The sequence below is a fragment of the Ammodytes marinus genome (genome assembly GCF_949987685.1).
Source record: "Ammodytes marinus genome assembly, contig: scaffold_88, whole genome shotgun sequence".
In the NCBI taxonomy this organism is placed as follows: Eukaryota; Metazoa; Chordata; class Actinopteri; order Uranoscopiformes; family Ammodytidae; genus Ammodytes; species Ammodytes marinus.
Window position 1 is genome coordinate 135,001 of NW_027648219.1, and position 12,500 is coordinate 147,500.

At 40.0% G+C, this 12,500-nt stretch overlaps 1 protein-coding gene and 1 long non-coding RNA gene across 3 annotated transcripts in view; one reads left to right on the forward strand and one right to left on the reverse strand.

Moving 5' to 3' along the window:
* Window positions 1-12,500, reverse strand: part of LOC307270898 (ectonucleoside triphosphate diphosphohydrolase 6-like) — a 41,314-nt gene that overhangs the window by 12,201 nt on the left and 16,613 nt on the right. The window contains exon 7 of the mRNA XM_080054783.1: window positions 173-208. Within this exon, the coding sequence (XP_079910909.1) occupies window positions 173-208 (36 nt within the window). The remainder of the gene's footprint in view (window positions 1-172; window positions 209-12,500) is intronic.
* LOC307270899 lies at window positions 1,181-6,891 on the forward strand. 2 transcript variants are annotated; one of them, XR_013845572.1, is made up of 8 exons: window positions 1,181-1,598; window positions 2,114-2,289; window positions 3,113-3,343; window positions 3,470-3,939; window positions 4,013-4,118; window positions 4,264-4,334; window positions 4,448-4,507; window positions 6,752-6,891. It is a non-coding gene; the product is annotated as an uncharacterized lncRNA (long non-coding RNA). The 2 variants fall into 2 exon arrangements; XR_013845571.1 differs by having other exon boundaries at window positions 3,470-4,118.

The window sequence follows — 12,500 nt, forward strand, 5'->3', positions numbered from 1 at the left end:
TGTGTGTCTGTGTGTGTGTGTGTCTATGTGTGTGTGTGTCTGTATGTGTGTGTGTGTGCGTGTGTGTGTGTGTGTGTGCGTGTGTGTGTGTGTGTGTGTATGTGTGTGTGTGTGTGTGTGTGTGTGTGTGCATGTTTGCGTGTGTGTGTGTCGGCGTCCTTTAAACCCTCACCAGTGAGGAAGTTGACGGTGATCCAGGCAGAAATCCCTGAAAGGAAACAATTAAAAAGTTGATAAACAAAAAATAATTACTTTTATTAGGGAAATTATTACAATTCTGAAAGCTGTCTATTTCACCATCCAGCATATGTAGGCAAGTTTATTTCTATAGCACAATTCAGACACAAGGCCATTCAAAGTGCTTTACAGGGGCATGAAATACATCAAGATTAAAATACATCATACACATTAGAAAAGCGAATGAATAGAAAATGAAAATGAAACAGAAAAGTCTTCAGACTTGATTTAAAGGTGCAGTGTGTAATATGACATTATCAAGAAAGTTCTACAAAGTTCTAGAATGCAACGCTCCCTGGGTAACCCCAACCCTTTAGAATAATAACAGAAGCTACAGTGGCCTTCAAGGACAAGAACAATTCTAAATTTTAAACAATGCACCTGATGACATTCCAACTATGACACTTTCAAGATGGCGGCACTAGGCCTTGGTCCAAAATATGCAGAAAAATGGACATATATGAGACCCTTTCTAAGGGAAAAAATAATAATAAAAAAAAAAAATTCAGCTATTATGCACTAAATTAAATGCACTTATGGATATTATAATTACTTTCTACAAAATCTGCTAGGAAATAAAACCCAAAATTCTACACACTGCAGCTTTAAAAGAGCTGTAAATAAATGACATGTTACGTTGGTGGTTAGCAAATCTTTACTACTTTCATGGAACGTATTACGTCATGGTCTAACAAAACATCACAAGAAAACTTCTCAGCATGTAGATTGCTTAAAGTGGACATGAAACAGTCTAATTTCTTTATAGATGGTATGGAACTATTTGTGTGGAACGTTATTCCGAAAAAAAATTGTATATTCAACGATTACACTTAAAGTTATAAGACATTTTCGGGTGGTACTAACGTACAGTTTTACTCTAGCGCGCCGCCATATTGCCGTGACGTCACAGCCTACGTAGCTAGGTTGGTTGGTAGAGTGAGCACGGGAAAACAGCATTCGCAGCGGTACTTTCAACAAAAGCTAAACATGTCTGAAGATGAAGCAGAACGATTTTTCGAAGCTATTCCAGTGAATCCAATGGCTTATGCCTTCGAGCCAGTGAGGAGGGGAAGGAGGGTGCTGGTTTCAGAGCAGGAGGACGAGCCATCGGTTGCTCCAGGTGCGGAGAGGGTGGGGAACAATACCTGGTGCACATGCGGACGCTGCACTGAAATGGCGACGGCTACAGAGTCGCTGTGTTGTCAGGAGGCTAACCTGGACCACTTGCTTCAGGGAGAGAGGTGTGTTTCATTGGGAAGGTCATTCCAGATGCTCTGCCGTGAGAGGGACGTCTTGGAAGTAGCGATGCTCTCACTACGTGAAGTCCGTGCGGAGACCTTGGTGCGGCCCATCGACAGCAGGTATGCTAACTTTAGCGAGTGTTAGCTGTATAGCTTGGCATGTAAAACGGGACGGACAACATTAATATTGAAACGTCGGTATGAAATAAACAGTTGACTTTCGCTAAGTTACTCTTATTTAAGCACTATACATCCATCAGTTTTGTCCCGTTAAAAGTAACGTTAGTTCATACATTGTGAAGCTAGTAGCCCTTGGCAAGCCGGTGATACTGCCGGTTTATTATTATTACCATAGCCTATGAAAGAGTTAGGGGATTGTCACGATACCGGGGCTAATCAAACAATGTATAAATTACTAGTTGAATCTGTAGTTCGAACCAGACGTTGTTGATACTAAATGACAAAGTAATGGACTAGAAAGAGACATTTATTTATTTATTTATTGCATTAATAATATTCTAGTGTTATATGCTTAATTATCAAAAGCGGCTGCTAGTTAAGCTACCTTGTTTATACAGTGTGTATTTTGACGTGTGTTACATGTGGAAAAAATTATGCATGGCTACTTTTCTCAGTCTTTTCAGATTGACTGCATACAGGCAGTTTACCCTGTGGGCCAGAGGACACCTTGGCAGAAGGAACAGGATGCCTATTCCAGCCTGTGTGGTCAATTCAATCAGGACTGCCTTTCCATCTCCGGTGTACCATGGCTTTGAGTATTTCTACGATGAATTTGACATTTAATCCGCCGGTGAGTATGTGATGTCACTGCATTTGTTTGCATTTGTGTGAGGAGGTTTTACCAAAAGTGCAAGTAGTAGGGCTGTATAAATCTCATAACAAAATTACTAAGAACTATGAACTTGAATTAAGACTGCAGGAAATATGTTGCAAAAATCTAATAATAATAAATCAATAACACATTTAGAATATTAATCATCATAATAAAAATGTATCGAATTATTTAGATTAATCGCGAATTAACTATGACATTAATGCGATTAATTGCAATTAAATATTTTAATCGCTTGACAGCACTACAATATATACATGACAGAAGTGTTCATTCTTTATACTTATTTATTTACATATTTAATATTCCTATCTTTTTTATTTATTTTTTATTTACAGTGAGGGGCAAATCTGCTTAGATGTTTTGCCACTGAATTATCTTTTGCAGGCTTTTGAACATCCTTGTGCTGTGCCAGGGTGACTGTTGTGGGGTTTTTTAACTCTTGTTGTGCTGCACGAATGGTGACGGACTGGCACCTGCGGATCGCGCCAGACACAATGTCCTTTCTGAAGGTGTAGTCTTTTGCTACCTTTCTGGGTGTTACCACATATTGTTGTGCACCTTTAGAGTATTGCTGTTTGTACTGCAGCTGCCCCTTCTGTGTAACTGCTGTCTTCCTGTTTACGTTGTTGTTGTGGTCCATTGCAGCCACGCGAAGACGTGCCTCGAAGCTCTGTTGGAGGAACTTCTTCCTTTTGGTCGCGTACTTTGTATACAGGGAGTGAATGCTCTCCAGATTCCCTGTATGAATTCCTAATGTAGTTTTTTCTAATTTCTTCAGAAGCACCTTATCAAGAACAATTTTCTGGAGGTGTTGGAAGGCAGCAGAGCTTGGCTCGAGCCATGGCCGCATGCTCTCCTCTTCAGGGCTGTATGGAGCGTGCTCACACCGTGACATCGTCTCACCACATGTCCAGTGGTGCACATTAATGATGTGGTGAAGAATGGAGGTCCATTTCTCCTTGAGCCTGGCCACGCTTCCTCCACAGCTGCTGACGCAGTACCAGAGATGGTTCGTAATCATCTTCATCCATTCATACAGCTCCTCATTGTGAATCTTTCCCAATCTTTTTTTCACAGACTTGACAATGTGCCAGAGGTCATACTCATGTTGAATTGTATTGTATTGTGTCCGCAGGACCTTCTGCACAGAGGGGTGGCAGTCAGTGGCGATCACAGCTGTTTGCACACCGTAATCTGCAAGCTTCATCAGGCACCTCTCCATGCTTTCCACCTCCAGCCAGTAGCTGTTCTTCACCTCTGTGACTCTGACGGTCTCCTGCGCTACAACCAAGTTCGACTTGGTGTCTAGTAGCGAGTACGTTCCAAAGGTTGCATTATGGCCAGGGCTGTCATACCTGCAGTCTCCAGACACAACCAGTGGTTCGTCATGCAGTGCAGCCAGTACACCTTCATTATGCAGTGTCCACACATCACTCACTTCTGGTATGACATAAGCCCTCTGAATGTTGAACCATTCTCTGTGAGACAGACTTTCTAGGCCAATGGTGTCACAAATCTCCAGAAATGGGCTACACTCGTTTCCAGTCACAAAGCAGGCTGCAGGGATGGAAACATTGCACTCCATCATTCCTCTGACCGAAGGCTGTGAGTTCCACGCATAGTCATGCCCAACAATGCATTCAGTTTTAATTTGTAAACCAAATCCACTTTTCCTCAGGGTCGGTGGCTGGACTAGGCATTTGCCGCAACCCTCCCAGTGGCAAACATAGAAGAGCTTCAAAAGTTCTTGAATGGACACAATGCTCTTTTTGTCCTGAGAGAGGGTAAGTTCCTCATCTGCTACGTCACTCAGACTCTCACACTCACTGCTGCTTTCAAAGTCACTCATTCTAAACTCTTCATCAAACTCAGTGTTTGACCCCTCTTCCATTGAGCTGTCCCCCTCAGACCTCTCATATTCTGCTACAGACAGGGATGCAACAGACTGCGTCGATGCGGAGCAGAACTCTTCCACTGGCTTTCCATAAGAGTGATCATGGGTAAGGACTTGAGCGAATTGTATGTCGTCTGTCATTGTGCCTTTATCGCTGTACTTGATGCATGTTTCTGTTTCTGTCTGTGTACTGACACTGACCCTTTCTCTCAATTCTAGATGCTCAACACTGATGTCCCTCTCTGTTGTGCTGCTACTGCTGCTGTCGCTGTCTAAGAGGTGCATACATGTTTCCCTGATCTATGAAAATAGAGAAAGAGGTTAATCATCCCTATGTCATTCCTGTTGAACTTCATGTCTTGATGAACTTGGTTCCCAGTTTAATAGAACATGTTTAAAAATGTCAACATAGAACAATATTCAAAATCAGGGTTCCTACGCGGTATGGAATTTACTAATAGTAATTTCCAGGTCTGGATAATTATGGAAAATATAAAAGCGTATGAAAAATGATTTGTGTTTCTAGACTTTTGCCCCAACTTTAAAAAATACTAATCAAACCAGCTGGTTTACACTATGCAGCGAGTGTAATAATAAATAGGTATTGAACACGTCACCATTTTTCTCGGAAAATATATTTCCAAAGGTGTTATTGATGACATTTTCACAAGATGTTGGTAACAACCCCAGTGATCCATACTTAAAACGGAACCAAAACAAATAAGTTCAGAAATTAAGTTATGTGTAATAATGTGAAATGACAGAAAAATTATTGAACACACTGATATTTATTTTATACTTTGTACAAAAGCCTTTGTTGGTAATCATAGCTTCAAGACGCCTACTGTATGGAGAAACTAATCGCATGCATTGCTCTGGTATGATTTTGGCCCATTCTTCCACACAGTCAGTCTACAAATATATAAAAAAATTGACGGTTCCTTGGGCCTCCTGTGAATCTTAAAGTGGCGACGAGGAACGTTGGCGGCTGGCTGCCCCTTTGGACAAAAGCAGTAGTATTTCTACGACACCAGCTGTCGTAAAGCTGTTTTCTAGCACGAGCAGGCCGGTGCGAGTGTCATAAGATTAGGACGCAATATAGTACATGTCCGTTCTTTATTATGTCTATGGTTGAAAGTGTGAGGGCAGGGAATCTTTTCGGCTCTGTGAGGAAAAATTAGGTTGTTTTAAAGATATTTAAAAGTTCCTCGTAGCCGCTTTAATCTTCAGTTCTTTCCATAGATTTTAAATGGGATTTAAGTCAGGTGATTGCAGCAGCTTTATTTTTTTCTTTGAAACCTATTGGCTGTGTGTTTGGGATCATTGTCTTGCTGAAATGTCCACCCTTGTTTTATCTTAATCATTTCACTTGTTTTGTCTTTTTCCATGCCTTAATGCACCTCCCTTTCTTCATGTGTTCAATACTTTTTCTCTGTCATTTCACATTATCACACATAACTTTATTTAACATATTTTTGGGGGGTTTCTTTTTATGTATGGATTACTTGGGTTGTTACCAACATCTGGTGAAAATGTCATGTCAATAGCACCTTTGGCAATATATGTAGTGAGGAAAATAGTAACGTGTTCAATACTTATTTCACCCGCTGTACTAATCGGATGATAGGCAACCGAACAAGCTGGCTGGAGGCTGGTTCAATCATGTCTGGTTTAGGTGGATGTCCAGACAGACTAGTCCCATCCATTTTTGGAAAACTCCAGTAGAGTGATTGTGGACATGCGGCTCGGACTAAGTCGGTGTTCATTTGAATATTTCACATGAAACTGTCATTTACTTTGGTTGTGTAGTGGATCTACAGTTGGCTTAAAACACTAAACTAACGCCCTCCTGTAGTTTAGTTTATTGGAAAATACACTGCAGATTATACTTGTCCTCAACAGAAATTGTATTGCATGTAAGCATGCAGTTTAAATAGATAGAGGTTACTATTGAAGATGGCTCTGAATTAGTCAACCACTTCCTCTGTAAGAAATTACAGAATATGCCCATCATTTTGGTTCTTTTTCTTTGGCTAGACAATTGTCAAACAAGATGTTAGAGGACACCAGATTACAGGACATTACAGCTACTCATTAAACATTTTCTTGGGGAGGACCCACATAGGCCATAGGCCAATATGATTATTAGACTATAATTATAAAAGAGATAATGGTCATGTAAATTCCAGCATAACAACGCAGGTCTACATAAGGTAGTAGGCTGTTGCTGTTTTTTTTTCTACTGCGAATGTTGCCTCATTTTCACCATAAATGTGTATGCATCTTTTTAATTTCCCTACAGTATTTCTTAATTTTAATAATGATTTTTAAAAGATTTGTAACATGAGGCATCCAAAGATGCAATACGTTTTAACTGTTTTGAGGCTGTATAAAAAATATTTGTTTATGAAACCAAAAGCAAAAGTGTGCATTAGGTTTACAGGGGGAGCCAACTTCACCAAATTATTTTGTGACATGTTACAATCTTTGACAGTGATTGTAATGTCTTGTTTTTCTTTCCAGGACAAGCTAAAATGAATTCCTTCCTCCTTCCCCCACGGCTGTCATATCTGCAGTCTCCAGACACAACAAGTGGTTAGCCATTGAAATGGACTACAACGTATTTTGGGATAATAAAGTAAAAAAAAAACATGAGTAAAACCTTCTGACATGTTTGTTTTTCTTTGTGTTGCATCAATCTGACATACATTGATTCAAGAACTGTACTTTTTTCAGTGTGTTACACCAAGGTGAAATATGTGCAAGTAATCCAGTAGATTGGACAAATACCAAGCCTACAAATTAGGAAATTTAGGTGAATTTTGTTACTTTTCCTTAGTGTTAACACTACACCTTATTTAAGTAAGTTTGTAGATTTACCCAGCAGCATCCAATGATGTGATTTTTAAAATGAGTTCTGCATTAAAACTTTTGCTTTTGGTGATTCAAGTTTTAATGCTAATACTTGTACTGTAAGATTTTGATTTCATGGTTTTAATTGTAACACTGTTATCCCTGTGATATTGTAACTTTTAATATCGAGTCAGGTGGTCTTGCCTCGTTGAAATGAAAACCTGGAGCAACGCTGGCCCTTTTTTGGGATTATTGGAAACCACTTGCATAAGCTTTAATTACTTTTTCCACAAATGTTTTAGTCCAGTGCATGAATCAATGTCAGACCTTAGTTTGCCTGCTTGTGATAGAGATGGCAGTGTACATGTAAATGTTTGAGGTGTGGTGCACTTTATTCAAACAAGTGGGTGGAGTCCAAAGTGATGTGGCCAATCAGCATCTCCCAGTAATGCAGGTACTACTATTGACCTATTAGAAGAGGTAACTACCTCTCTCTGCTCTGCCAGATGGGAACGCCGTTGAGCCCTGTCCTTACGGTGCACAGCCACTTCACTGCTAGTAGACTGGATCGGGCGATCTGTACACCCAACCTTGTACGACTTGAAGTTGAACACAGACGGAGTCGCCTCGGTCTTTAGCCTGTTCGTCCGGCGAGCCACCAGTATACCTGCCTCAAACATCCTCTCCTCCACATAGTCCTCGTCAACAAAGTGTTCACTACAAACTCTAGCATTACGGCTAACGGGAGGATTTTCTCTCTTCAGTGCCGCTAGCCAACCGCGGAAAATCACTTGCCTCTTGAAAGGTAAAGAGTGAAAATGGACTGTTTTTCCTAGATTTTTTACCCTGTAAAACTCATTACTGCATCCAGGGGCAATACAGAAGTGGCCGCCCCTGCTTCTCTTTTTTGATTGCGGTTCCTGATTATCCATTGAGTCGGAGGTTTTTTTTCCAGTGCTATGTAGTTCTCTGTATAAGTTAATGTAGGACTTGCCAACCGTTCTTAACGTTCTTAACCAACCAACCACATGACGTCATGTCTTAAGATAGCACAAGATGGCGCTACACACGTTTGAAAAGGACTTTTTATTTTTCAAATTACTTTAATACAGTTGCACAGACAGTCTTAAAAGTTATAATGATGTTTACAGTGAGTATCACTCTTGTGATTAGGCCTACTAAATCAACTGTTTCATTTCCACTTTAAAGGTGCTCTGAGGAACTCTCAGTTTGTGTTAGTTCTATCGCCCCCCTTTGGACAAAAGCGGTAGTGTTTTTACCACGCCAGCTGTTGTTCCTGGGTGAGCGTATATACCCATGACAAAGGCATTAAGAAAAACTATATAAAAATATCATTCTCTGCACTGATGGTCTCGTTTGCTGTTACATGTAATTTATGATCATCAGAGGAAAAAATTTGTAGCGCCTTTTAATTAATTTTCTGTCAATTTTCTGATGCATGTATATTTTGCATAGAGTTCATAACACTGTGTCCAACTCGTGGGTTCATATTTTCAGCAGCAGAGAAGTTTGATGAGGTCATAAGGTCTCTCTATAAGCTCCACGGAGGAATCGGTTTATTTTTTGCCGAAGACCCAAAGTGGACATTAGCGACATTAGCTTAGCGACCGTCAGAAGAATATTTGCACTTTTACGCTCTGTGCATTAGTGCCTTTTAAATGCGACCTCTGACCCATCGGTGTGTGTGTGTGTGTGTGTGTGTGTGTGTGTGTGTGTGTGTGTGTGTGTGTGTGTGTGTGTGTGTGTGTGTGTGTGGGAGTGGGTGATTAAAATGCTTCCACATGCACTAACTGTATCATAGGAGCTTTAAGCTAAAACGCTAAGAAGCTATTTCAAAACAAAACAAACAAGTATGGATAGAAAGAGAGAGAGAGAGAGAGAGGAAAAGAGATAGATAGAAAGAGAGAGAGAGGGAGAGAGGGAGGGATAGAGAGGGAGATGGAGAGAGAGAGGGAATCTTTAGGCTTATGGTCGGGCACTTAGTCAAGGCAAGTTAATCTAAATAGCACAAATTATAAGTATATAAGTAATTCGAAGTGCGTTAAAGGGGCATAAAAAACAACATTAGAAATCTCTTGGTCTGGTGTTTATGCACAGCCTAGGCTCTGTGAACGGGAAGTGAAGCAGTAATCACCTCGCTGTCTTTGTTTGGACGATTCCATCCGTAAACTCCGGCGAATCAGACCACAGATTTTTGAAGAATTTAGTCTATTATGATCTAAAGGTTTAACTGCTGTAACTTAATGGAAGTCGCGTTTGGATAAAAGCGTCAGCTAAATAAAATGGAATGCTTTACTTCATATGAAATGCAGAAAACTTGCAGAATTCACATTTTACGTGTTTTTTTTTTTTAAAGATATTTTTTGGGCATTTTTATGCTTTATTGATAGTGTAGAGACAGAGTTGAAATGGGGCAGAGAGGGGAGTGACATGCAGAGAACGACCGCAGGCTGGAATCGAACCCAGGTCCGCTGCTGGCCGAGGCCCATGGGGGGTGGGGGGGGGGGGCGCCCTACCAACTGAGCTAAGGGCGCCCCCAGAATTCACATTTTCACTGTACCTTTCCAGTGCGGACATGTTTGTCACTGGGGACGCACAGAAATGTTCTTAGAGGTACAGACAAGAAGGTAGAAACATGTACCAATGTTTAAAGGGACACTGTGTAACATTTTAAGTAATTTATTAGCTAAAATCAATATCCTCATTCATAAATATGTCCTCATTGGTGTAAAATCACCTCTGCCAATAATCTGAATTATCCTCCTGAGCGGAGAATTACAAATATTAATATTACATTTTGTACATTGAGCAGGTAAGTCTTATGGAGGCATCCATGTTTTTGGAATGTCATCAGGTGCATTGTTTAGAATTTAGAATTGTTCTTGTCCTTGAAGGCCACTGTAGCTTCTGTTATTATTCCAAAGGGTTGGGGTTACCCAGGGAGCGCTGCATTCTAGAACTTTGTAGAACTTTCTTGATGATGTCATATTACACACTGCACCTTTAAGGTACAGTGTTGAGCGGGGGGACAAAGCATTTGTACCCTTGTAGGACCATTCCTGAACCTTGATTTCTTAGTGTCTAGTCAGTGATTCTTGAGAATGCTTTTTTGTCAAAATCACTTTGTCAACATTTTTATTAGTTTAGTGTATTTATTTAGCACATTAACAGTAATGGTGCCAGGAGGGAACGAAGCCCAATAATGGAAGTAAATGAGTAATCGGATTTAGAAAATAAAAAGCCATTGTATATATATACAGTCATATGAAAAAGTTTGGGAACCCCTCTCAGCCGGCATTATAATTGACTCTGCTTTCACACAAAAAAGATAAAAGTGGTATGTCTTTAATTTACTAGGAACAGCTAAGTACTGGGATGATTTCCAATCAAAGATTTTTTGAAAAGCAGTATTTAGTTTTATGAAATTAAATAAAATGTGAAAAACTGGCTGTGCAAAAATATGGGTACCCTTGTGGTCTTGCTGATTTTAATGCATGTAACAGCATGTAAAACTGATGACTTTAAACACAAAATGGGTTGGATTATGTTGTTAAGCCTTGAACCTCATATAAAGGTCTGTTTAATCATGATAAAAGGTATTTTAGGTGCCTAAATGCAAGTTCCACTTCTATTTGACTCTCTGCAGAAGTGAGACAGAATGCGATCATCAAAACAGCTCCCAAAAGATCTTAAAAACAAAGATTATTCATTATCATGGTTTAGGGGAAGGCTACAAGAAGCTTTCCCAAAGGTTTCAATTGTCAATTTCTACTGTAAGGAACGTTGTCAGGGAATGGAAGGACACAGGCACAGTTGCAGTTAAACCCAGGTCTAGCAGACCAAGAAAAGTACAAGAGCGGCATATGCGGCGGATTGTGAGAATGGTTGCACACAACCCAAAGATCACCTCCAAAGACCTGCAAGAACATCTGGCTGCAGATTGTGTATCTGTACATGGTTCTACAATTCAGTGCAATTTGCACCAAAACATCTGTATGGCCGGGTGATGAGAAGGAAGCCCTTTCTGCGCCCACGCCACAGATACAGTTGCATGGAGTATGCAAAAGCTCATTTAGACAAGCCAGCTTCATATTGGAAGAAAATGCTTTGGACTGATGTGACAAAAATTAAGTTATTTGGTCTTTATAAAAAGCAGATGTTTTGGTGCAAATTGCGCTGAATTGTTGAACGATGTACAGATACACAATCTGCAGCCAGATGTTCTTGCAGGTCTTTGGAGGTGATCTGTGGGTTGTGTGCAACCATTCTCACAATCCTCCACCTATGCCGCTCCTGTTTTTTTCTTGGTCTGCCATGCCTGGGTTTAACTGCCACTATGCCTGTGTCCTTCCATTTCCTGACAACGTTCCCTACAGTCGAAATTGACAATTGAAACCTTTGGGAAAGCTTCTTGTAGCCTTCCCCTAAACCATGACAATGAACAATCTTTGTTTTTCAGATCTTTTGGGAGCTGTTTTGATGATCCCATTCTGTCTCACTTCAGCAGAGAGTCAAAGAGAAGTGCAACTTGCATTTAGGCACCTAAAATAAATGTTCTCATGATTAAACAGACATTTCTATGAGGTTCAAGGCTTAACAACATAATCCAACCAATTTTGTGTTTAAAGTCATCAGTTTTACATGCTGTTACAGGCATTAAAATCAACAAAACCACAAGGGTTCCTATATTTTTGCACAGCCAGTTTTTCACATTTTATTTTATTTCATACAACCAAATACTGCTTTTCAAAAAATCTTTGTTTGGAAAACATCCCAGTACTTAGCTGTTCCTGGTAAATTAAAGACATACCACTTTTATATATTTTTTTGTAAAAGCAGAGTCAATTATAATGCCGGCTGAGAGGGGTTCCCAAACTTTTTCATATGACTGTATATGCTAGCCATTATATTCTCCCCTCTATAGAAACATGTTTGTACTCACCCAAGCACCATCGTTACTTGCGTTGCCGTTTGACATGGCTAAAACCTGATTTGCCTTCCTGCATCAGTCAGGGGTATCCAAGGCAACGAGCTAATATTCCCACTGGCTCTCTTTGTTTGAACGCGATCTAGCATCTATGATCGATTGCTCTTCCTTGGGTCCCCAAAAGTTTTACTCTGAACTTCATACATGGGATTTTGCAGTTGAATTTGGCACGTTGAATATTTGATTTTGAATTTGAGAACATTGTAAAATAAAGGTGAACATTTGTTGTTTAAAATGTAATGGGTTAAACTCAGAGGCAAAACATTCAGATACATTATTTCAATGCATAAATATTCAGTGCTTAAAATTCAATGGCTTTTTATTTTCAAAATCCAATGACACTCATTTACTTCCATACCAATGGACTCGTACAAGAGTTCCACCCGTCAATCATCACAATCAAATCATATT